This window comes from Neophocaena asiaeorientalis, unplaced genomic scaffold, assembly GCF_003031525.2.
Source record: "Neophocaena asiaeorientalis asiaeorientalis breed wild unplaced genomic scaffold, Neophocaena_asiaeorientalis_V1.1 scaffold275, whole genome shotgun sequence".
In the NCBI taxonomy this organism is placed as follows: Eukaryota; Metazoa; Chordata; class Mammalia; order Artiodactyla; family Phocoenidae; genus Neophocaena; species Neophocaena asiaeorientalis.
In genome coordinates this window covers 3443939-3469911 of record NW_020173679.1, presented here as the reverse complement: position 1 = coordinate 3469911, position 25973 = coordinate 3443939, and the positions used below count along the sequence as shown (strand labels likewise).

The 25973-nt window shown below is 47.6% G+C and overlaps 1 protein-coding gene across 5 annotated transcripts; it reads left to right on the top strand.

The window, feature by feature from the left end:
• The first annotated feature begins 255 nt into the window (after positions 1–255).
• SZRD1 (SUZ RNA binding domain containing 1) lies at positions 256–24030 on the top strand. 5 transcript variants are annotated; one of them, XM_024749794.1, is made up of 4 exons: positions 256–348; positions 19847–19896; positions 21634–21885; positions 23474–24030. In XM_024749794.1, exons 1-4 carry the CDS (start codon positions 298–300, stop codon positions 23574–23576), a joined length of 456 nt encoding a protein of 151 aa, XP_024605562.1. In that variant the 5' UTR covers positions 256–297; the 3' UTR covers positions 23577–24030. The 5 variants fall into 5 exon arrangements, with proteins under 5 accessions (XP_024605562.1, XP_024605561.1, XP_024605564.1 ...); XM_024749793.1 differs by having other exon boundaries at positions 21631–21885; XM_024749795.1 differs by lacking the exon at positions 256–348 and adding an exon at positions 3771–3865 and having other exon boundaries at positions 21631–21885.
• The last annotated feature ends 1943 nt before the right edge of the window (positions 24031–25973 follow it).

Sequence of the window (25973 nt, the reverse complement as noted above, 5' to 3'; positions counted from 1 at the left end):
AAGCATAATATGCAGTTTATGAAAACTACGACTTAAAAAAAAGTAATTGTTTGCCTGGGAGAGGGAGAGAGAAAAATCACGTTGCCCTTAAGAAAAATGGCAACTTTCTGATTTCTCTGCCCTCTCCCAAGATGGCTTCCTGGATGATCTTGGGCCTTGGACTGAAGCCTCTTCCGGGCTTGGAACGGGGCGGGGTTCATTGAGCAAAGCCTTGCGCGCTGGCGCCCGCGACCGAGACGCGACTCAGGGCGCAGGCGCGGATAGGGGGTGGGGGGAGGAGGGAAAGCGGCGAGTAAGATGGAAGATGAGGAGGTCGCTGAGAGCTGGGAGGAGGCGGCAGACAGCGGGGTAAGGAGGAGCCGCCGCCCCGGGGCTGGGCCGGGCGGGACCTGGCGTGAGGGGACCCTCCGGGGAGCGGGTCTGGGGATGGTTCTCCCTGAGGAAGGGCCCCGCACGCCGGACCGGGAGCGAAGGAGAGGCCCCCGGCCCCTGAGCGCCGTGAAGGCCTCTTAAAGGGGCCGCGTTCCATTTCTCCCTCCACTTTTGCCCGGTGCGCCTCCTTCCACCCACCACCCCCTTAGCGACGTGCACGTCACCCGGGGCGCCACACCCGCCCCCCAGGGCCTGTTTTTCATGCGCCTGCTAACCCGCCCCAAGTTCCTTTGATCCTTCCTTTCCCATTCGGCCCTCCCCTCGCCCAAAGCACCATTTTAAAGTTCATGTGCTTTGAAGAGGAACTACACACCATGTGGGGAGGGGGTGCGCGGACCTGGGGCGGCAAGCCCGGCTCCGCAGAAGAGCAAGAGGAGGAAATTGAGTCATTTCTGGACTCCTCAACTCTGCTAAAATCCCCCACTGCTTTGCGCCATACGCCACGGTGGGCGAGTCTGGGGTTTTTTCCTCTTTCAATTTTACTCTGAGAGCCCGCGGCAGGCTCGTCTCCCGGGGACCTCGCCGTAACAACCGAAAGCCCAGCGGGCAGCCTCTCTCCCCGAGGCCCACCCAACGATCTGAGCACCGGGGAAGGGTCTCGAAGTGTGATCGCCGGGGTCGAGGGGGGAGGGGTGCGATATGTGAAGTAGGCGCATTCCTGGGAGAGGAGGGGGAAAATGGACCGTTCGACTTCGGTTTTTGGAGTTTTGTTTACCTTCATAAGCTATAGGAAATTAGTTTTTCTTAAGCCGAATAGCCAGTTCCACTAGGTTCGTGTTTAATTTGGTCTTTTCAGAGTATGTGGTTCTATGATGACCCTTGTGAAGGTGGGGAGATGTCTTTTTGTCCTCCCCGTGTTCGTGTCTGTTCAGTGCTGGCTCGAGTGACATCCACCGTGAAGGTTTCTGTGTCGGAAGTAGGGCGTGGAGAGCCGAGTGTACCGGGGTAGAACAACGAGCTGGGTTTTTTTCCCCCAAGCGCACTTTAAGGGTGCTTGTCAGCGCTTGAAGAGGTCGAGAAACGGATCCCTTAACATTTCCTTAATGTTGAAACTTTGGCGTTGAAGTTTTTCCCGGTGGTGGTTCAGCGTTTCTCTCAAGGTCTTTGTTTCCCACTTAGCATAATTGAGGATTTGAAGAATTAATTCGTTCAGAAGGTATTCGGTACAGCTCTTATGTGCCTACCATCTTTCTTGGATTTTGACTTGAGTAAGGAGAGCAATCGAAAGATTTTATAGGGAGCAACAGGTGTCAGCTAGGTATTATTCATTCAGCAGACATTTGGGAGTGTCTGCTCTGTGCTAGACAGCGTGCTTAGCAGTGACTTTGTGCCAGAGAATTTAGTCTCGGGTAGGGGCGTTTATTGCCTACCACGAATGTGAGTGAATCATTCAGAACCCCTCATGCTGCTCCCTGCAAAAAAGCTTGGCCTACAGTTTGAATATGACTCAAATGATAAGTTTCTTGAGCATCTTGTCCTTTCTTTGTTTTTCCTCACATGTTTCAAAGGGACATGAGTTTCTCATGTTAAGGAATAAGAAAATAAACAAAAATGAAGGTAGGGTTCAGAAATTGAGGATTGCTTTAGTTTTTCAGAACTGGTAAGCTGCTTAGAGATCAGCTAGCACACTTCTGCATTTTATAGCTGAATAAACACCAGAGATGTAAGATTTAACTTAGATCTTTCTGGTGCTCGTCCAGTATTTGTACTGTACTTTACTAAAACCCTTTATAAGTGCCAGGTACAGAAATAGAACCCAAACCTTGTTTCATTGACATCATGAGCAGTACTGCCAAAATGCAAGTTCCCTTATATAGCTTTTATTTAATTGAATAACCCGTAGCGGTATTACCTTCCTTTAGTAAATAAGGAAACTGGGGTTTAGGAAGTAACCTCTCTTGCTCAAGGCACACATATAGTAATTGGGAAGCTGGGATTTTGACCTGACTCCAAAGCTGGATTCTTTAGCATTTTGCTGTCTCCCGCTTGGGGACCTATGGAAAATTTGGGAGTTGGGCATTAACTTTCATTTTTAATATGTTTGTTTTGGGCTTATATTTGAAGGTTCTCTTGAATTTGATTCCCTTTGCGAATTTCACAAAGGGTCTTGTAAATGTGCATTTTAGAAGGAGGGGATGAAGCAGTGTCCGTATCACTGGGAAACCAACTAACTATACAGCGTCTTTCAGACGTACCCGGTTGCATATGTAAAAGTCTTAGCTTCAGGTTACCCTGTCTCTCAACTGATATATGGTAATGAGTGTTAAATTACACATACACAACCCCTTGCAAAAAAATGAAACACCAGGATGGCAAGACTAGCAAATGGGGTCGACTAATTCTAAAAGTGAGCATTTAAACTTTATATAATTTAGAGGCAGTTCTAATCCTTGAAAGTAGAGGCTTTTGGTGATCCCTTTCCTCCAATACCACAAAAGAATTTTGCCATCATGCTAGAATTTTTTTCTTATTTGTCAGTACATGTGAGGTCATTGTCTCCTTTGTATTTTCAGAACGCTCAATATCAAGTTCTGTTGTGTCCTTCAGGGGAAGACTGACTTTGAGAAGCACCTCAAATATTCTGTAAACACACTGCTTTTTGCTTTTAGTTAATATGGTGTATCTGATATAAAATTGTCCCTTTACCTGTGCTCCCAAGGAGTTACATCCTCAAAAAAAGGACAATTCAAAAAATGTAACTTACATTCTGTTGAGGAAATGCTTCTTTAAAAATATGCTGCCTTTGGGAGAAATGAAAATGTAGAATTGAGTTAATGTTGATTCAAACTCTAAATTGCATCCTTGTCTTAAGCACATGTCAAGGGACAAATAGCGTACAGTAGTTTGTAATCCTTACTCCCCCCCGAAATCAGATCAGCAGTTTGCTCAAGTTGAAAAGGCGAAAAGGGCTCACGTGCCCAGGGCACAGCAAAGTAAGGTGTTTGCAGCAGAGTAAGGATTTTATTGCAAGGTGCCAAGCAAGGAAGTGGGAGACAAGTCTCGGATCCACTCCAACTTGGTCTTTTAGTTAAGAGTTGGTTTTTTGTTTTGTTTCTGTTTTTGTTGTTTTTTGTTTTGGGGTTTTTTTTTGGCTGAGCCGCACGGCCTGTGGGATCTTAGTTCCCTGACCAGGGATTGAACCCGTCCTCTCAACTTCAGAGCATGGAGCCCTAACCACTGAACCTCCAGGGAATTCCTTAGTTAGGAGTTTTTAAAGGGGAAAGAGAGGGGAAGCTGGTGGTTAATCATGCTCTTGTGACATTTCTTAATCATAGTTCCAGGAGCCAGGCTGTCTGTGGTCTATGTGCCTCCTGCCCGGTGGTCTGTGACCTGGTGGTCTGGACGTGGAGCCTGCAAAGGTCATCTTGTTCTGAAAACAACTTGGACTTGTGCATCAGTGATGTTATCAGAGGTTACAGTCTTCAGATATCTGGTACTGGTTAATTATTACTGTGCAAGCATGGGGTAGAATTTAGAGGAGGAAAAAGAAAAGGGAGAAGGGAAAAAGTTTAAAATCAGAGCTTTCTTAAAAGCTGGTTAATGGACTCAGGCTCAAATTTCTGATAGTTTGAAGCTTTATATTCACTTGTTGTTTAGACACACAAAAAAGATATGACCTAGTCCATCTTGTTGGTAATGAGCTAACCCAGTCCTAGGGGAAGAGAGATGGTACATAAATGGAATTGGACTGGTATTTATTATAAAGAGTTGGCAGCCTTTCTAATTTCCTTGCATCTCAAAAGTTGCGTTTTATTCTTTTTCGCAAGGACAAGTCATGTAGCTAATTGGAAAGAAAGGCATCTTGCGTAAGTTAAAGGATACTGGTCTTCTGGATTAAGAATTTAAATTATGTTTACTTTCTACCCTCATTGAGCTAGTCATCTAAACATTAGCCCTTCAGCAGTACTGCATGGTATATAAGTCTCTAGTAAGGTGCCAGTAAACATGGAATACCTGCTGTATTCCAGGTACTAGGCACAGCACAGTCTCGTGGAGGAGTCAAGTGGGGCAGCACTTTCTTTGGAAGAGGCACAGACAGGGTACCGTGGCTGGGATCAGAGACAGTCTTGTAGAGAAGGTGATAAGATTTGAAGGACCAGTTGAATTAAGCAGTAGTAGGTCTGAGAGGGGAGGGGCAGGTAGAATGTAGGACAAATACACACATAGGCAAGGAAGCAGTGAGAGAAGAGTATGCAGCATTGGGAGAGCTACAAGTATTTCCTTCTGGCTGGAGGGTAGGGTGTTGGCAGGACTGAGTGGAAAGAGATGAGGCCCGAGAGGTATGTGGAGAGGTATGCAGGGGCCAGATCAGGAAGAGCCTCCTTGTACTTGGTTCTGGGGAGCTTGGACTTTGTTCTGAAAGCAGAAAGGAGCTTTGGAGGCTTTTTTTTTTAGCAGAGTAGTGACATAGTTAGTTTTTAATTTAAGAGATAAGAGCTTTGATTTGCTTATCTTTCTTTAGAGAAGAGGCCATTCTCCCTGAAGTGTGGCTGCCACCTCACTTTGGGGTCTTCAGTGCTACCTGTAATTGCTGTCATCACAGAAGGTGTACAGTGGCTGTGGATAGTGGGCAAATACTAGCTATTTTGGGGCTACCTGGTGCTGATTTCCTTATGTCTGTCCTTACAGTAAAGAAGATATTTAAGATTTGTGCTATCAACACAAATCTAGGTGTACTATGCCCAAATGAACCATTTCTAAGCTGTTTCTGGTCCTTTTGGAAAGACTGAGTTCTAGGCACTGATGTCTTCAAAAAGGACTTTCTATAAAGCAGTTAGTTTAGACATGATTGTGCCGAGCAGTCTGTCCCTGGGACTCTGGAGAAAGCTTTTCAGTTGTAACTGCTCAGCTCTTTTCTTTGAGGCTGCATGGGGGTCTTGTTCCCAGCATGCTCTGGGTGTACAAGAGAACTGCCATGGTGCTGTGGGTTGGAATTCGGAAAGTTGCTTTTCCTTCTACAACAGGACAGAATTGTGTGTCTTTCTAAAGCTTTTGGTAAAATCCTCCAAGAGAAAAGGCACTGTTGTCTAGATCTGGTGACTCGAAAGTATTCTTGGGGCCAGCCCTTTCTTTCCAGTTTCTCCCTTTACACTGTAGTAGGCCTCCCACAGTTAATGTCAGTTTCTGGCTGTATCAGTTAGCTAGCCTTCACAAGGTGGAGTCGGTTCTTTCCTGCACACTTTCCATGGAAATAGATATTTTTTCCTGTCATGACAACTACTGACTTGTTGGTTTCCTAGGAGAAGATTGAGTTTAGCTCCTTTTATCTGTGGCCAAAATACAGAATGAAATGTGTTTTTTTTAAGTGGTAGCTATAGAGATTTCTCTTCCCAAGGGTTTTTTAAACTATGCTAGCCTCCGCCAAGCATCCTTCTCCTTAACATCCAGCTCAGCTCTATGCAAGATAAAGGTTAAAACCAGCCATCACAGAAATTAGCAACAAATCCTAACAGTGGTCTGTGTGTACATAAAGAGTCTTATCCCTGAGGGTAAGAGATTTTAAAATGTCCCTCACAGTAAGTTATCCACTCCCCACACCCAAAACTCTTTTCCTTATAAAATGAACACAGGAAATAGTCATTCCTTTCTAAAAGAAATAATAAATATGTACAGTTAAAATTGCATTCTTTGGGACTTCCCTGGAGGTCCAGTGGTTGACTCCATGCTTCCAACACAGAGGATGTGGGTTTGATCCCTGTTTGAGGAACTATTATCCTGCATGCCGTGTGGCGTGGCCAAAAAAAGATTTTAAAAAAAAGTTGCATTCTTCAGGGGTGTGATCCTTAGATGAGATTGTACAGGACAGTTATGACTCGAGTCTGGAAAGGTCAGGACTGTCGTTACTCTTTATAGACGTTGAGAGCCAAATTACCAGCCCTCATGCTCTGGCCTTCTTGGCTTATAAAAGCATTTGCGACCCTTCAGCTGTCAGTTGTGTTTCTGCTACCTAGTTGCACATCTCGGTGGTGAATGAATGAACACTGCCTATAAACCTGTGAACTCCCAAATCCCGCTGGCCTTTCTGAAAGGGCTTCTTAGACAGCATCTTGAGAGCTCGTTACTGGGCAGGTGGAGTGCCTTTTTACGTTCATTATCCCATTCTGTTTCAGTGACCTAGTGAAGTGTAGGTACTATTATTCCTAGTGTCCAGGAGAGGAAATCACATGGTCGGTCTCAGCCGAGGCTTTTGGCATCCTGAGCCTACACTTAGGGATCTTTTTGGACAGTTTGTTTACCTTTGCTTCTTGGCAGATATTTAACTAGTTAAGTGCTTTAGGGTGCTTAGTTGCTAGTTCCTTTGAAGTATTGTATTGTTTTGCCTGGGATTGACCTCCTGCTTCTGGATGACCAGCTAATAAATTTTGTGTATCTGAGAAACTTGAACTCGGTGCTCAAGAGCCAGAAGGACAATGCTGCTGTTAGCTGTTAATACTAAGAACAGTGACTGCAAGTGATTGAAATCTTTCTTTTAATCTTTTTTTTTTTTTTTTTTTCTGGCCGCACTACGCAGCTTGCAGGATCTTAGTTCCTGAACCACGTATTGAACCCAGGCCCTTGGCAGTGAAAGTGTGGTATCCTAACCACTGGACTGCCAGGGAATTCCCTGAAATCTTGATTATAAATGGGAAATAACTTTTTAACGTCTAGCCAAGCAGAGAGAGAGAGAATGTAAATAATTTTTGCTCAGATCTCTTGAGAAGATTGAACATCTCTGCTATCTTAGGATCCCTTTATCTGTACTTCACATTGCCAGCCCTCGGGTATTCGACCTATAGACTTTTTTGGGGTGCACATTGTTTTTTAAATATTGAATCTGAATGTCTTTACCTGCGTCTTGATTCCTCTCAGTCTCCTCTCTTCCATAGTCCCCACCGCATGTTACCTACCTACGTATTTTGTTACCTGTTGTGTTTTGTCCTGCCTGCTTTATTGATTGACTTGGCCCTGGAGGCATTGTTTGCTGACCCTCCTGAGTGAGTGATTCTAACTAGCCTTTGGTGAGGGCACCCTTGGGTGTTTGAATAAAACCTGGTGTTGGGGGGTGGTAATAGTGACTTTGCTCCGTCTCCCAGTCTGTATGCCTAATGTTTCCTTTGGGAGAGGAGACTTGCTGTCTTCATTCTAAAAGGTAGCAAGAAAGAATAGGTTGCCTCTGCCAGTCAATGATGCACTTCCACCATCCATGGCAGAAGTCAGAAGTCTAGGCTAAGGGTTCAAGTGCCATGTCTGATTTTGGGGCAAGTCACTACCTACTGTCAATGAAAAAATTAATCAATAGTCAGTCTAAGTAAGAAATGGAAAATTTTATTCTAGCCAACCTGACGATTATAACCCGGAGACAGTCTCTCAGAGAGCTCTGAGAACAGTTCCGAAGAGGTAAAGGGAGAGGCCAGTAGATGTGTGATTTTGGTGAAGGGGTGCATGTACTTCAAGCACACATCTTGGTAGAAGGTTACTGCTATTTACGAGGAACAGGTAATCTCAGTTAATGGTTTTAGTGCTTTCTAAGTATGGGAAGATGTGAGAAACTGGGTCCATAAAATCTTCTCCTGAAAATATCTGAGGGCCATTTCTGCCAGTTTTCCCAGAGCACAAAATGCCTCATCCTGGTCATCACCCTGAATTCTTTTCAGGTGTATTGTTAGGTCAGTGACTGCAGTGGCTAATGGCCTGATTCTTGTAGAACTGGATGGTGGGCAACATTCTTTATTGTACAGTCCCTTCCCTTTCGGTCTTAATTTTAACCAAGGTTTGGGAGACATTTCCTGACCAATTTGCCCCATGGCGCTAGGAATGCTCATTCCCAGGTCAGGTGAGGATTTTGTTGATAGGCCACTTAATGTGCTGTTACTCGACTAGGCCCTGTTAACAGTAGCCAAAAGCTTCTGGGCCACCTGACTTGCTAGTCTGTTATGGTCCGGGAAATGGTCCCCTCTTGTTGCTTCTTCCTGTGTGTAGGGTGAGACTATTACAGTCATTGATCTTACAGAACTGGTCAAGTGACCTAGTTGTCATTAATTTTATTGGCGGCTCAGCCATACATTTAGCAGTGCAAAAAATTATAATCTGGTAAAACAGGTAGAATACAAGTAATAGAGCTAGTAACGTTAATAAGGTCATAAGTAAGTATTTAAGCTGAGAACTTGCATTAGGTGCAACCCAGCATCTCCCCAGGTTGTCTGACCAGTCTGTTCTGCACCAATCACTGTGTTTAAGCAAACTGATATATTGGCATTGTACATAAAGTTCACCAAAGATGTCTGCATGTACAAGGCAAGTGGTAGGTCATTCTGACTCCTTACAGGATTGAGAAAGGAACGTTATCTACTAAGGAGGTGCGTAGCCGACACCAGAAGAAAAGTGGATCTTTACCGTTGAGCAGGTATTTCTGCCACTGGGAGGGTGTGGTTAATGCATAATACAGGTGCACAGTGCACACTAGAGGGGGAGGGAGGGGGCCCAAACGGGCAGAGGAATCTTTTGTGTTTAAATTTTTCCTGTTTTGTCTTAAAATAATTTTTATTTCGTCACTACCTTTCAGCTTCGTTTTCCTCATTTGTAAAGTCAGATTAATAAAATCTGCCTTGCCTGGTGATGAGAGGTAAATAAAGCATTGAGTAAATAAAGCATCATTCAAAGACAATGCTGGAGCAGAGCGTGTCGTTGCTCTGAGTGTGAGGGCTGCTCTCCAGCCATTGACAGCGTGGCCTTTGTCCCATTAGAGTGCAACAGGACTGGCTGAGGGGTCTCTTTCTTGGCGCCCCAGAGGACTAATTTGTATGTTGGTTACTCTAAGAGTTGTATTGCTTAGTGTTGTATGAAAAGGGAAAGGAGAAAGCAATAATAAGCATGGAGAAAGGGGACCCCCATTAGACTCTGCTTCCTGTCTTATTTCAGGGGTTGGGCTCACTACCGCTACTCCCACCCCTGCCTGTTCCACTCCTTTAAGGTAAGGGACTGTGTGGATTCCCTCCCCCATGGAGACCCTCTGAAGGGGCACTCGAAGCAGAATAATACATCGTCTCAAGATGGCAAGTTACAGAGTTTCTGAGGGATACATCTAAATTGCTAGGCCTGTTCTGGAAATTTGTTCCTTTGGGGCACTTCTTAGATTTAAGATCTGGACTTTGGAATTGAGCTCTGCTGTAGTCCTTCCTCAGGAACTGTGCGCTTGCACTCACCTGGCTTGGGGTGCACAGGCAGGCAGGCAGGTTGGTGATCCCTGTCAGTCTTTTTTTTTTTTTCTTCTGTACACGGGCCTCTCACTGTTGTGGCCTCTCCTGTTGCGGAGCGCAGGCTCAGCGGCCATGGCTTACAGGCCCAGCCGCTCTGCGGCAAGTGGGATCCTCCCGGCCTGGAGCACGAACCCGCGTCCCCTGCATGGGCAGGCGGACTCTCAACCACTGCGCCACCGGGGGAGCCCTCCCTGTCAGTCTTTATTCTACTTCTTAGTTCTTGCGGCCACACACCAGCCACACTCCTGAACCGTTTTGCTTCCTCCTTTTGAGGTTTAGGGTTCAGTTCTCTTACTTACTAGTTGCGTAGCCTTTGGCAAGTCAGTTAACCTCTGAGCGTGCAGCAGGGGTGCTGTACATCGCTTGAGTTGTGGTGAGGATTAGGGTGGTGAAGGAAGGACCTGGTGCCTTCCTTACGCATATCTGTGGCAAGTGTTTGGAGAGTGTGCTCCCACCACCACTACTGTGAAGTGCTTAAGGCAGCCTTAGATTTTATTTGGAACATGGAGAGTGTCACTGCCTTTGGATCCAGATAGACCCAGTTCATATTCTGGCTCCACCCCATAGTAGCTGTGGAACCATGGTCAGGTTACATAACCGCCTCTGAATTGGTTTGTAAATCATTTGTAAAATGGGGCTATATTGCTAAAATCTTGTTTCATAGGATTGCTCCTTGATTTATGTGTTGGGTACTGTTTTAGGCACTCCGGACAACTGTAGTGAATGAAGTTTCTACTCTCATAAAGTTTACTTTCTAGTGCAGAAAGATGGACAATAAATAATATTTTATATACACACACAATGAAGAAAAATAAAACAAATAAAGGAGCATAGAAAGTGACTGGCAGGAGGACCTTTTTTGTTTTTTATTATTTATTTTTATTTTTTTAAAATTTGGCTGTGCTGTGTGGCTTGCGGGATCTTAGTTCCCAAACCAGGGATTGAAACCGGACCCTCGGCAGTGAAAGTGTGGAGTCCTAACCACTGGACCACCAGGGAATTCCCCAGGAGTACCTTTTCTTAAAAACAGTCAGAGAAGGCCTCTCAAATAAAGATAGACTGAGAGAGCAAGCCATGTAGAAGCTGCAGAAGTACATTGCAGGCAGAGGGAACGCAAGTGCAAAGGCTCTAAGGCTGAATTGTGCTTATTTTATCTAGTAGGAATGGATGAAAGAGAAAGTGGCAAGAGATGAGGCCAGAGGTAGCAGGGAGCCAGATCCAGTAGAGAATAGGAGGCCGTGGTGGAGATCGCCTTGAAATAGGAAGCCATGTGAGGGTGTTAAACAAAAGTTAACTTGGTTTTTAAAAAGGTAGTTTTGGCTGCTGTGTGTAAAATAAACTTCAGGGGCAAGAAGGGAAGCACAGAGACTAATTAGGACACTGTTACAACTGACCATTCAGGGGCTGTTGGTAATTTGGACCAGGGTGGTCACAGAAGCAGAAGTGTTGAGAAAATTCAGGGTACGTTTTGAAAATAGAACCAACAAGATTTGCTGATGTGGGTGTGAAGGAGGCATCGAGATGAGTGCAGAGTCTTTGGCCTGATCCCTAGAAGACTGGAATTGCTGAAATGGGGTGGGTAAAGGGAATGTGGGAGGAGCAGGTTTGGGTGATTGGGTAAAATCAAGAGTTGGGTTTTGGACACAAAAGGTTGAGATACCCTTTGAAATCCAAGTGGGAATGTCAAGTTGGCAGTTGTGTATCAATGGTTTTAAAGCTGTGGAACTAGATGAGATCACTTAATAAGCCAGCTTGGATACAGAAGGGGCAAACTCTTCAACCTCAAGGGATCAGGAGAGGAAGAGGAACCTATCTTGTTATAGGAGAAATCAAATATGGAATGTGAGAGGGAACTACCAGGAGAGTAGTGTCTGGAGACTGAATAAAGAAAATGCTTTATGCATTCTAAATATAAAAGCTTACTTCAGTTAATTAATGGACTTCCCTGGTGGCACAGTGGCTAAGAATCTGCCTGCCAATGCAGGGGACATGGGTTCGGATGCTGGTTCAGGAAGATCCCACATGCCGCGGAGCAACTAAGCCCGTGTGCCACAACGACTGAGCCTGTGCTCTAGAGTCCGTGAGCCACAACTAGTGAGTCCGTGTGCTGCAACTACTGAAGCCCGTGTGCCTAGAGCCCGTGCTCCGCAACAAGAGAAGCCACCGAAATGAGAAGCCCGCACACTGCAACGAAGAGTAGCCCCCACTCGCCACAACCAGAGAAAACCTGTGTGCAGCAACGAAGACCCAACGCAGCTAAGTGAAGATTTGGAATTTACCAGTGATTTTGGCCAATGACTGCATGTCTTTGGCAACTTCGACAAGAACAGTTTCAGTGGGACAGTGGGGCTTAGAGAGCTGGATTGAAGTGAGGTGGTGAATGTTATCCAGAGCAGGACCTGAGCCAAACATGGGGTGCTGGATGAGTGCTAGTTGCTGTTATGCCGACATGACAGATAGGACCCACCAAAGTAGGTCTTGCACATCAATACACACCATGCCCCTTGGGTCCTTAAGACACTCAGTCACTAGTTGCCAACAGGTGAAATGTACAACAGAGGCACATCTTATTCTAGGGTTAGATCTAAAGCAGTGTTGTCCAACAGAAGTATCATGCAAGCCACATAGGTAATATAAAATTTTTCTAGAAGCCACATTTGAAAAGTATAAAGAAACAAGTGAGGTTAATTTTAATATTTTTAATTTAATCCAGTATATACAAAGTAGTATCATGTCAACATATAAATATTGAAAATATATTAATGAGCTATTTTACACTTTTTTTTTTTGTACTAAGTCTGGGAAGTCTGCTGTGTATTTGGAACTTAAAGCACGTCTCAGTTTGGACTGGCCACATGTCACGTGCTTACCAGCCACACGTGGCGGTCACCACTGCATTGAGTGGTATAGCTGGATCTAGTGCAGAAGAGAGTGTGCCCAAAGGATTCCCTCTTCCTGGGCAGGCGCAGAGAGGTCCAGAAAGCTGTAGCGAACTTGGAAAAGAAAGCAGGAAGTGGTGGTTCCTTACGAGCAAGTACGAATTGTTTGGTCTTTACAGTGTACCACCCCAAATCCTTTTGTGGTTTTCTGGTGTGCCTAAGTTCTTCCACTTCATATCATGCTGGCCCTAGGAGTTACAACTAATTTTATGCAGTAGTTTTTTTGTTTTTGTTTTTTTTGTGGTATGCGGGCCTCTCACTGTTGTGGCCTCTCCCGTTGCGGAGCGCAGGCTCAGCGGCCGTGGCTCACGGGCCCAGCAGCTCCGCGGCATGTGGGATCTTCCCAGACCGGGGCATGAACCCGTGTCCCCTGCATCGGCAGGCAGACTCTCAACCACTGCGCCACCAGGGAAGCCCATGCAGTAGCTTTTTGAGTAGTGTTGATACCAGATATGTTTTGTTTTTTTGTTTTTCTGGAGGGTTTTTTTGGCTGCTTTGGGTCTTCGTTGCTGCACGCGGGCTTTCTCTAGTTGTGGTGAGCGGGGGCTACTCTTTGTTGCGGTGCGCGGGCTTCTCTTGTTGCAGAGCACAGGCTCTAGGCACACGGGCTTCAGTAGTTGTGGCACGTGGGCTCAGTAGTTGTGGCTTGAAGGCTGTACAGGACAGGCTCAGTAGTTGTGGCTCATGGGCTTAGTTGCTCCATGGCATGTGGGATCTTCCTGGACCAGGACTTGAACCCATGTACCCTACATTGGCAGGTGGGTTCTTAACCACTGTGCCACCGGGGAAGTCCCCAAATAATAAGAACCATTGCTGACTGCAGCTAAAGTAATCTCAGATGGTTTTTCAAACCTAGATTTTTTAAAAGAGAGATGGGTCCATTATCAAATACCTTTCTAGATTTGAATATCTCCATTTAAGAAGTATCTTATTTGGGGTTCATTTTTTCTTTCCCTGTATTCATGTTTTCATTCTTTCTCCCCAACTTTATTATGCCCCTTCTCTTCTCCTTGAAACTCTAGTCCTTTAAGTTTCTGCAGCTTTCCCTGACTTCTCATGGCAGGCTCATCCCGCCTTCATTTCTCTTTCCAAAACACTGTTGATACAACCAACGTGGCAACTGTGGTTTATCTGTCTTCTCCCACCTGGCTAGTCTCTCCTCATCAGCAGGGATTGCCTTACTCATCTCTGGGTTTCCAGCTTCTAGCACATCTACTTTATAGTAGGTTTTCCATAAATGCTTGTCTCCAGCTTTTTTTATCACTGTAAAGCAAAAGGAAAGTGGCCTTGAGATACATTAACAAAGCGTAGACTTCCTTAGGGAGGGAGCTTTAGAACTATATCCTGTGCCCTACAGTGGCCCACGTAATTAAAGTGGAATGTTTTCCTTGCTGTGGGAGTAACAGAGGAAGGAGGAATGTTTTGCGGGAAATGGAACCTTCAAACAGACTAACCTGCGTCTGTATTAAAAAGGCAGCTGATGGCCTAGCTGTGCCCCCACAGGTCTTCTTTGTGTCTCAACTTCTGATTTCTGCCTTTTGCTTTTTCTGAATTACCCAATCATGTTTGCTCAGGAGTTGAGTTGATTTTCTGAACTTGACAGTAATCCTGAAGCATCCCTGTAAAATCAAACCTGGGGTGGTACGACCTTGGGTGCTTCCCTCCCTGGAGCTAGTCGGGGGAGGTAGAATAAGCAGAAGCATTGGAGACGGCCAGCCCCACTGGGGCAGGACAGTGTCACTGCCATGCCACTGATGTAGAGAAACAAGGCGGGGATGAAGCACGGAGTTACACACGTCGATATGAAGGTTGTTTGGAAGAGTCTCTATGGATTGCACATCTGGACTTGAAATGACCAGTGGTGCACTTTAAAAGTTACAGAGACCTTCTTATCCGGTTTTAGACCAGATTTTGCTGGTTTTCCCCATGAATTCATTTTGCTTTATTCCTGAATGAAATTGAGGCCCTCGTGGAAGGAGCCAGAATTCCATCCTTGTGTGTGGTATGGAGACACAGGCACCTTTCTGGGGAGACTGCTCTCCAGGAGGCCCTGACACAGGCAGTCTTTTAGCCAGGGGAATGGGCGCTGATGTCCTGCCCAAAACTTAAAGACATTAGTTCCCGCTTGGGCACTTCCTGCTATGGTGGGAGTTCGGGAGCCAGAACGTACTTGGAAGGTGGTCTCACCATCAACTCCTTGACAGCGTCTTCTCTTTGCTTTTCATCAGGACCGGTCAGGCTCTGGTTCTGAGAGAAACACTTGTACTTTCAGGACTCCTATCTCTTCAGAACCCCCCAGTGGCCTGCTTGTAGATATGTGCTCCCCAATTTGGGATAGCTGGACAAGACCAGATGAGCCTGTGGGGCATAGTGGTTCACAGGGAGCCCAAGACCAGTTATTAATTCCTTGAATCTGAGAGGAAAATCAGAAAAGATCCTCTTCTGAAATGGAAACTGACAAAGAGAGGCAAATTGCCCCAGAAAAGTCACTTAAATAGTAACTGTTGCTGATAAAAAGATGTTATTTCCTAACTCAGAGCCAAGACCTCTTAGACCTCCATTCAATACAAGATTACTTGGATTCTTTGGAGTTGTGCTGGCTGCATTGGCGACCAGAGGATTTGGGTTATCAGCGAGAGGGGTGCTGTGGTGGAGCGGGACACCGTGCGGTGGGGGCCCTGGGGAGCTGGTAGCCGGAGGTCAGGCTCGGGAAAGGACAGGACACCTCCTCCCACCCCCCCTAGTGTAACAGATCAGGATTGGGGTTTGTTCACTCTGTCTCCTGCGAGTGTGGCTAGTATGGGTCAGCTTCACCATCCCTAGGTGAGCTGATAAAGTCTGTTTTTTGGGACAGTGAGCTGTAATGGTGCTGTACTTGCTGTACTTTGCACCAAGGCCCAGAATAACCTATCAGTTTCTCTCTTCTGCCTTTTTTTCCTCACCTCTTAACCTTCTCACTTTTCTTTTTTCCTTTCTCATGCGCCTCTTAGTGTTACAGGAGTGAGGCTCTCACTGTAGTCTGCCTGTCCTTGCGCATACATCCTGGTCCTCTTGGTTGCCTCTGCTCCTTTTGAAGGTTGTGGCTGGGTCACGGCTTAGGCTGTTGGAGGCATCTCCTCCCCTCCCATGCTTCCACTCCCAGCTCTCTGCTGGAGGTTCACGTGAGCATAACCATCGCAAGACTGAGGTCCTCGGCAGCCAGTGAAGCTGTGCTGCTTCCCTGGGTGAGCTGAATTTGCAGATGTTGATGTCTTGTGTCGCTCACCCGGTGGCTGTGGCTGTGGCCTCCCCTCTGCCTCCCATGAGGACGAGCCCGTCCAGAACCACCTTGCTCCCCACTGTGGCTCTTCATGACCTCCTGCCCCCATGCTTGCTTTCTTTATGGTTTCACTTGTTCTCTCAGACCAAGAAGCATGTACCTCATTTTTGTAGAGGGGTAGCTCCACAGGAGAAGTGATACCTGTGCTTGGTAACAAGAGATCTTTTGTTTAGAATTTTGACCCAAAGAGAGGTGGCCACCCCACTTAGCAGAGAGCATCATCTTCTAGAGTCTCTTCAATGCTACTTGACAAAGAGCTTTTCTGGAAGGAGAAGCCATAGGAAATCAAACTTTCTTAACACCTCCCCTCTGATTGCTTATCCCCTAAAACTTGCCTTGTGTCCCGGTGACGCTTTCTCACTCAGAGCTGAGTTATAAAGTGATGAGCTTATGGGTTTCTTTCACTAACACAGAAGTCCTTGGTCCTCTAACACAAGAGCCTTGACCTTGGGCCGGGCCTCTGTGCATCCTTTTAAAACGAGAAGGTGCCCTTAGATAACTAGATTCTTTGTTGGGGCCCACATCTAGATGCTTCCTCACACATTCTGAGGCCTGTTTAATTCCTTTGGGCTATTGCATCTCTGGAGGAGACAAGCATTCTCCTTGTAGTGCACCCTGTAGGAAAGTTTCCACTTGGTCCAGCTCTTCAGAGCATGAGTCTGAGAGCAGATTGATTGCAAAGCCTTGTCCAAGGAGAGAATGGACTGACTCATGGTATCTGGACAGACTCCAGAGTGAGATGCAGTGCCCTCTCTAGCTGCTGGCAGAGCACCCCTCTCCTGCTTGGACGGCGCTGAGCATGCTGGTGTACAGCTGGCCATCTGGAGGTGGCCAGGATCCGCTTTCCACCAGAGCTGTTGGGTTCATATCTTGTCCTCTCATCTGATGGAAGAATTCTTCAACTCTGATAAACCATCCTGTCTGACGCGATGGAAATTGATGGGAGTATTAAGTTATTGGAGTGCCAGAGAGCAGTGTAGGATTCGGGGGCTATATGGAAGAGGGGATCAATATCTAATGACTCTAGCAGCATTTCCAAGGGTTTGAGCACTCCTGGGGGTGTGGCAGCACGGGACAAGGCCTCCAGAGGCCGTAGATCTAGGGCTGCCTCCATGATGTACACCTTGTGACCTTGGCTAAGTTCCTTAACCTCCCTGAGCAGCTTGCCTTCATCTGACAGAGACGGATACAAGCTACTTTGTTTATCAAACAGTTGGTGTGCCAGAAAATGAGTGTTTGAGAGTGTATTGACAGCCATTAAGCATTATAGTCTGTATGCCCTCTTGAAAGGCTTCTTTCCACCCGAGCTGTATTTGCTGGACTTGGGCAGATTCCCCGTCTTCCCTAAGGCCCTAGAGAAAGAAGGAAGCAGTTTGCCTTCCTGAGAGGAAACCCGGATGCGACCTCTCAAATTCAGCCACTGTAATGTGTATTTTTCCACAGTGTTTTAAAAAATCAGCTACCGTGTTAGGCCTATTTGCCTCTTGTCTTATTTGGCCCCTAAGGAGATATGAAAGCCAGAGTTCATATAATGACGTTTAAACATTTAGAGCTTTCCCATAAAAATCTCCTAAAATAGCAGCCCTGGCCGTGTCCTCCAGGGCTTGGCTGCCTGTCTGTAGGGGGAACGAGTGTTCTTTGGTGCCTCACAGCCCCGCACCCCCTCACTGTGCTGCCTGCTTATGGAGTTTGGTTACTTGCCCGCCTGTGGAGGCATTTGATTTTGACTGTTTGAAGACACCTGAATCCCACAGATGTGAAACCTTGCATTTATGATGGAGAAACTTGAATAGGAAGTCTCATCTTCAGATTGGAGCAGAATGATAGTGTGGAATTTTAAAACTGCACGTTATTTGTGAAAAGCCCATAAAAGGTAGTGGGCATTAGACTGATGTGAGACATAGTATTTACTCAGGCAGTAACGCTGTTATTAATCCAAAAATTTAGAAGAATTACATTACTGACTGTGCTGTGGCATAGATTCTCTTTGAGTGCGTGTCTGTCTGTTCACAGAAAACATCTAGGCCATTCTCTTACCCTCCGTGCACCATTTCTCTTCAGTCATTTAACGGCCATCGGGTGCCAACTTGTGTTCCATGCTTGAGTGAGAGGTTTTTGTTCTGTGGCTTCCTACCCCCTCCAGAGAGTTGATGGTGCCCTCAGAATACAGTTTGTTGTGCTTGCCTACATATACTTTGGGCCTTTCATAAAAACAAAAAATTTTAAACACAACTCAGCATCAGTCGTAATGAGCGTCAGTGTCAGACTCGATTTAAATTCAGCTTCATACGGTTAGGCTAGCTTCATCTTGCTTACAGGAAACTAAAATAAGGACATGGAGAGACAAGAAGTAAGAGAGGAAAACATTTCAGGGGATACTAACCAAAAAGAAACTGGTATAGCTTTATTAATGTGAAATAATAGATTTTAAGGTAAAGAAGATTACTCCACAATGATAAACTTTAATGTACTAGAAGGAATAATTCTTGATTCTTTCTGTAGTCCATAGATCAAACAAATCAGTAAGAATGTAGAAGATTTGAATAATATGGTTAACCAGCTTGAACTGCACAAGAAATACAGAGCATTTGTGAAAACTAGCTACACGCTGAGCTCTGAGATGGAACTCAGCAAATTTCAAAAACTTTTTACTAAGGTAGTCATTCTTAACATTTTGCAAGCAACAGACTCCTTTGAAAATCCCATCCATCTTATAAGTCAGGGTTTCTCAGCCTTGTCACTGTTGACATTTGGGACTAGATAATTCTTTGCTGTGGAGCTATTCTGTGCATTGCAGGATTTTAGTGGCATCTGTGGATTCAACCCACTAGATGCCAGTAGCAGCTCCCTTCCAGTAATGACAACTAAAAATGTCTCCAGATGTTGCCACACGTACTGGTGGACAAAGTCACCCCTGGTTGAGAACCACTGTTATAGATCTACTCTCCAGAGAAATACATAATTTTGCATAATCCAGTAGCTGGATGGTCTTGCCCTTGCAGGTTGGTGGAACGTTTTTTAAGAAAAAGCAGTGGGACAGCCAAGGAGCCTGGAGGTTTGGGCTGTGCTCTGTGCACAGCTTCCCTGTCCCATGCATGGAGGCTTGTACACGAGGCTGTGGAGGAGTTCCTGGTGCTGAGTGCCTGAGGACTCTGACTTCCATCCAGTTCCACAGATGTTAGGCTTCTGTTTTGTTCTAGGCCTTTTGCTAGGTGCTACTCACAGTTCAAGTCCATACCAGTAAGAAAAATGGATCATAAAATATGTGACACATATGATCATGAAGGAATGTGAAAGGGAGGGCTTATGTCTGAGGAGCAGGTGATTAACTGTATGGGGTCAAAGACGACTTCAGAAAGAAGAGGTGGACATTCAAGCTGGGCGTTGCAGGATAAGTGGGAGTTTGCAAGGAGGCGGAGATTGCAGGCAGGCGGATCAGCATGCTGGTTTCTGGGGGTTGCCACAGTTCGGTTTTGCTGTGGTGTAGCACAGGAACAGAAGCTAAGGGAATGTGTGGGCGAGGCATGCTTAGGAGCTTGGACTGCATCTGGCAAGCAGTTGAAGTGTTTTAAGTGGGGAAGTGACACAGTCAGACTTACGTTTGGAAAGTTGATACGACTGGCTCTGTGAAGGACTGATTGGTGACCAGGAGATTAGTTGGAGGCCATGCAAAGAACCCAGCTGAATGATGAGGTCTAGAACTCTCACCGCAGCCACGGGGATGGAGGGAGATGAACCTGCAGGGAGTCAGAGCCCCAAATCCCGGAGTCTCATAAAGGGAGGGCTGCATCCGTTACTTCAAAGGACACAGTAATGTCCCTGATCAGAAAGGACAGTGCCCTTAGCTCTGAAAATAAAGACGTAAGTTTTTATTTGAGAGAGATTTTTTTCCACTTTTTATATACATTTTTTTCCTCTAGGAAATAGACAGACGGTTGGAAAAAAAACTGAAGATCACACAAAAGGAGAGGTAAGGCTGCTGTCTGGTCTGAGGGCTCATGCTCTCTGCCGTGAGAGCTGGGCAGTCAGTGGTGTTCTCCAGCTGGCCGTTAGATACAGGCAGGTCAGGCTCCTGGGCAGCGAACCCTTCCCTTAGGGACACGGTGGCTTGCGGCTTTGGCAGTGAGGCTGGAGTGTTGCACCTGCCTCCTGCCTTAGTGGGCACCCTGTGTGAGGTGGGGGGTGACAAGTCAGAAGGCTTCGGCTTGAGGCCTGACTCTGAAGTTTGGAGCAAGTTGTTTCCCTTTCTGGACATCACTTTCTCTCTCTGTGACACGAGGAGGTTGGACAGATGATTTCCCTGGGCCCTCCGTGACTTGGTGGCTTGGGGCATTACGAGGGTATCCTAGAAGAAAAGATTCTTGGGAATCCTTCAAGACCTTTAAGGATAGCTTTTTTCCCCCACCCAGGCAGCAGAGGAAGTGGGTTTCCGAAGCAGGTGAAAGTTGACTTCAGCAGTCTGTCTTTGCCCTGGTAACCTGTCAGCTTCCCGCAGGGACAGGCAGCAGGGAGGGCGGGGTGGCCTCTCTGGACTTGCTTGATGAGCTGCACAGTCATCCCCAGGGAACTGGGGGTGCCCTGCCCGTCTGCTGACTTTCCTGGCTCCCTGCCTCTGTGATCCGAGTGCTGGCTCCTTGTCTGTCTGCTCATCTCAGCAACGACACTAGCGCCTGGTTACAGTCCCCTGGCCATGCTGTCCTGTCCCACCCAAGACTTGTTCCAGCCCCCCAGGTAGCAGCCCTCCAGTATCTACTCCTCCTGACAACCAAGGCTCTGAAAACAGGCCCCTGAGCGCTATTTGGTTCTGAAGAGAAGCTAGTTGACTGCTCTGGGGAGGGTCTCTGTGGCTGTTGAGGGGTGGCTGTTCCTGCCTGGATCCCTTGTTCTCCTGTGGCTTTTGTTTCTTCCCCTTCCTGTGTCGTTTTCCTCCTCCCCTTGTGGACACATTGCCCGATGTGCACATCTACCAGCCTTGGACAGTGCTTTTCCTTTGAGCACTGCCAAGCACTGTTTCCAGGGTCATCCTTGACCCCAGCCCCGCCGCGTCCAGCAGACCAGAGAGCCCTGGTGAGGGAGGGGTCTCTGCTCAGAAACTCTTCTGAAGAGGCCATCCAGTGTCTGGAGTAGCTTGTCTCTGGGAGGCACAGGACACTCACCAGAGGCTGAGGCAGTTTGGTAAATCCTGTCTTGATGCCAGGCAGGGACGGCGGAGCTGGAGTGTTTGGTCTGAGCTCATGTTGTGGGACCTTGACTGGGAGTGAACACTTTGCTGATCCCCAAGCTAAGGGGCTCCCACCGCACTGGCCTGTTACACGCTGGTCTGTGTAGGGAAGCTGGGGTTTTAACTGAGGCCATTGGATTCTGGACAAGAGGTGTTTTGCCGCAGGGGCCCGACAGTGGTTGATGTGACTTTGACGAACACGGGGATAGAAGTCCGAGAATGAGCTGGCGTTCCTGCCCCCCTTGCCTGGGGTTCGGTCTGAGGAGCAGACCTGTGGGCTGTGTGAGCTTAATAGGCAAGGTTGCTCTTTCGAGAAACCCTTCTTGAAGAGTGAGAATTTTGATGTCTGGTCAGAGGCCAGAGAATAACGAATAGAATTAGGAGGGGGAGGGAGAGAAAAGTGGTGAGGGGTGGGTGTGGGACATGGATGGGGCCTCTGTAGTCAAGGGTAGGACTTGTGAAGCTGTGTTTGCTCTTTGTCAGCAGGAAATCCAAATCTCCTCCCAAAGTGCCCATTGTGATTCAGGACGATAGCCTTCCCACGGGGCCCCCTCCACAGATTCGCATCCTCAAGAGGCCCACCAGCAACGGTGTGGTCAGCAGCCCCAACTCCACCAGCAGGCCAGCCCTTCCCGTCAAGTCCCTAGCACAGCGGGAGGCAGAGTACGCGGAGGCCCGGAAGCGGATCCTGGGCAGTGCCAGCCCCGAGGAGGAGCAAGAGAAACCCATCCTCGACCGGTGAGTGTAGCTGGCAGGGGTGACCTGCCAGCCAGACTTGACCACTCCACCAGGCCACCTTGAGGAGGAGGAGGAGAGTGGGCTGGCTGCCTGCAGAGTAGTGAAAAGCAGGCAGAATCATGGCTGGAACCATCGTGGCTGCAGCTGCCCACCCAGGCTGGTAGGGCTGGTTTGTTGTCTGCACTGGCTCCGGGACTGCTCTGAAAGCTTTGCTGGCATGCTGCCTCTGCAGGCGCCAGGGGCCAGTGTGGCATACAGGGTAAAGGCATGGACTTTGAGTCAAAATCAGCCAGTCTGAGCCCATCTCTGCCACTTAACTTCTTTTTTTTTTTTTAATATAAATTTATTTATTTATTCATTTATTGGCTGCGTTGGGTCTTCATTGCCGCCCGCGGGCTTTCTCTAGTTGTGGTGAGTGGGGGCCACTCTTAATTGCAGCGCGTGGGCTTCTCATCGCAGCGGCTTCTCTTTGTTGCAGAGCACGGACTCTAGGCATGTGGGCTTCAGTAGTTGTGGCTTGAGGGCTCTACAGCGCAGGCTCAGTAGTTGTGGCGCACGGGCTTAGTTGCTCCGCGGCACGTGGGATCTTCCCGGACCAGGGCTCGAACCTGTGTCCCCTGCATTGACAGGTGGATTCTTAACCACTGCGCTACAGAGGGAAAGTCCCCCTTTGCCACTTGACTTCTGCTTAACTTAAACCTACTTAACCCCTCTGTGCCTAGTCTGAAAAATGGGATAATGATCGTACCTGCCTCGTCCATTTGTTGTGCAGTTAAATAAGTGGTGGGTTCTGGATGTTATCTTTTGGGTCTTATAATGGCCCACTGTGATGTTTCTGTGAATTTTCTAAAGTCTTTTCTATTCCTGGCATTTTTTTTCTTTGCAGTCCTAGAGGTTGTATTATGTAAGTTTGTCACCTCCTGGTAAAGCAGTATTTGTTGAAACAGCCTCTTTCTAACTTTGAGACTCCTCCTTGGATGGTGTATTCTGGGACTTGAAGTGCTAATCTGTACCTTATTTCTACGCCTTCATTATTTTGATGGACTTCTGTTATCTCTCCTGTAAGCCTTCATTTGGCAAAGTAGAAAAAGTTCATTTTCTTTTAGTTCTCCACAGTAATATGAGTCAACCATTAATCCCATGATTTGGCGAGAAGCAGGAGAGCAGCAGTGGCGGGAGCCAGGTCACTCTGATGAGCTCTTGGTTAGAGGTCTTTACCTTGGCCCGACCTCTGGGGAGTCTGTGCCATGAAGTTCTGTGGAAGATATGCTATCCATGGTCACTGCCTCTGTACAGGATGGGCCCTTGAGCACTTCCTCTGCCTCCGGTGAATGATGGCGAACCAGCCTGTGGGGAAGAGTGCTGCAGGCGCTAGAGGTGAACATGGACCGTCCACCCCACCTGCTCCCAGGGGCTTCCCAGCTTGGAGCTGCACCGAGTCCGCTTGCCAGAGAAGCAGGCTCAGAGAGCCAGAGTTGGCTAATAGCCGCTGTGACTTCTGCCCCAGCTGCAGAATTGGTTGATTTTAAGATTTGGGGGCCTCTTTTATACCCTTTTTCAGGCCTCACTCTGATCTTCTTCCCTTCAGGCCAACCAGGATCTCCCAGCCTGAAGACAGCAGGCAGCCTAACAATGTGATCAGACAGCCTTTGGGTCCTGATGGATCACAAGGCTTCAAACAGCGCAGATAAACGCGGGCAGGGAAGGATGCCGCCGCCACCGCCGTCACCACCTCCTGGGTCGTCCGCTGCGGGTCGCATTGCCGTGGCAGACAGCTGGACTTGAGCAGAGGGAACGACCTGACTTACTTGCACTGTGACCCCCTTTGCTCCGCCCACTGTGACCTTGAACCCCATGCACTGTGACCTCCCTTTCCCCCCCTTCCCACTGTGATTGGCACTTCTACAAGGGCTGTCCCAAGTCCATGGAAAGGGAAAGGGTGGGGGTTAGAGGAGGGTTGGGGGGACCCACCAAGGACTCAGAGTAGAGTCAGACAGTGCCACTTGGCCGCTTGGGGTGAAGCCAGTGCCAGCAATAACAGTTTATCATGCTCATTAATTTGGGATTTCAAAACACAAATGAGAACTCCCGTCCACCCACCCTCAAGTGCATGTCTTCATCACTTAAAAGCAAGTTCCATTTGAAGATATCCTTTCTTTTTTTTTTTCTTTCCTATTTTTGTTTGTTTATACAAATATTTGATTTGCAAAAAAAAGTACATGGGAGGGGTTTTAGCAGTTTAATGAATTTTTAATTGAGAAAGGGTAGTTTGGTAGTCTACTTAAAAATGTTTCTGGTCAGTCCACTAGAAACATTAACCAATAGGATTTTGGTGAGCTTAGCTTCTGTATTCCTACTGCCGCCAAGAAAAGGGGCAGGGCTCTGCAGCCCAGGACAGATGAGCACCCCATGCCTATACCTCCCTCCCCCCAACTAAGTACCAGAGCATCTGGGCCCTACCTGGAGACTGGGCCAGCTCTGTAGGCTCAGAGAGCCTGGGGAGGGTGCCAACCCCTCACCTTTAATATTTTGGGAGATAGGGAAAGTGAACAGACTTTCCCTTCTAAAACCCCTCAGGGTGGTTCCCTACCAGCTGGGCTTACTACTTCTAGAAGAGGGCAGGGAGTGAGGCTGCACTCCCGGGCTTTAGGAGTGAAGCTGCAAGCCTTGCTCAGTATTTTGCTGTCAGCACAAGGAAAGCCAGGAGAGAGTCTGACTCCAGGACTCGGAGCCTCCTGCCTAGTGTGGTCAGAAGGTAGGTGGGTCTTCCCACTCCAGCAAGGCTTAGAACTCTCAAGGGTCTGTGGAGCACCATCTCTGTTGATGGCATCAGCTCGGTAACTCTACCCGGTACATTTCCCTTGTGAAATCACTACCTTGGGAGCAGACCATTCTGAATAACATTTGGGAGAAGACAAGCTGTGCATTGCAAAGATTGGTAATGACAGACGGGTTCCCCATAGGCCTAGGTTACCCTCGACCCTTTTTTCCAGAGCAAGGGCCTGGAATGAAGGCAGTTTCCCCTCGGTCTTTGGAGCCTGGAGATTTGCTTTGGCTCTTTGAGGTGGAAGAGGCTTAGGGGGCCCAGCCCAGAGCAGCTGTGTGTGTACAATCTGGTCCCTCTCAGGCTGTCCGATCTCCTCCGTTGCACTTCGCCTTATATCCCTCAGCCAGCCAGACGGCCTCCTTGCTCAGCAGATGAGTTTTGGAGTGGTTGGTGTGACGTTTGTGATTAGGGCAGCTCGCGGTGGCCAAGGTGGCAAGCTAGGTCTTGCAGGCTCGCTCCACCTTTGGTTTGCTGGCTCTCAGCCTTGCCCTGTGGGGATGTCAGCCGGGCCCAGCAAGCCTTGGCCCCCTACATCTTCCCATTAGGAGGAAAGGTCAGCTGTCGGTTAAGTCAGTAACTAGTCCATAGCACGGGCTTATAACTGCGTGAAGCCAGGATATTGTCCGTGAGCAGAGGTGGAACAAAGCTTCAGTCAGTAAGAACCCGCAGAACATTGAATGGTGCCCACACTGCTGTTCTGAGGGGAAGTGACCTCCAGGAGTGGGCAAGGGAGAAGGTTGCTGCTGTCCTTACAGTTCCACTGCCCTGACCAAGTTTCCGCATTCTAAACGGATAGTGTCCATCCCTCATGTAATAGTGGTTTCTGGCCCAAGATGAGACTGTCCTTTTCAGTTGGAGAAGGTACAGAGGTAGGCCAGGTGGGAAGGCCAGAAGTGCTGATTGCTCAGCTGTCGGGACCACCTGTTCTTGCTGCCCTCCTCTAGTGGGAGCCAAGGGGAGGCTGGCTGATGGGTGTCTGTGGATCAAGGATGTAGTAGGGACTGATGCTCCCACCTCCCTGCGGCCAAAGATGGGGCTCTGCCCGCTGTGTGCCTGCCACCACCCACCAGCGGTCATGTCCTGGCTTCCCAGATGGAGAGGTGACAGGCAACATTTTAAAGAGAAAGAAATGAAAACAGGAAACTATTGTGTTGGGGGGAGGTGGGAGGGGAGATGAGAGAACGGTTTGGATTTTGTGTGTGTGTTTGTGGTTGTTTTGGGGTTTTTTTTGGGGGGGGGTAGTTGTCTGTAACTTTCCTTA

What these genes read in the sequence shown, in the direction of transcription:
- SZRD1 (XM_024749793.1), top strand. Translation starts at nt 298, where the DNA reads ATGGAAGATGAGGAGGTCGCTGAGAGCTGGGAGGAGGCGGCAGACAGC. An exon ending in AAGATCACACAAAAGGAGAG is followed by an intron (nt 19,897 to 21,630) that starts GTAAGGCTGCTG and finishes GCTCTTTGTCAG; the next exon opens with CAGGAAATCCAAATCTCCTC. An exon ending in GAGAAACCCATCCTCGACCG is followed by an intron (nt 21,886 to 23,473) that starts GTGAGTGTAGCT and finishes TCTTCCCTTCAG; the next exon opens with GCCAACCAGGATCTCCCAGC.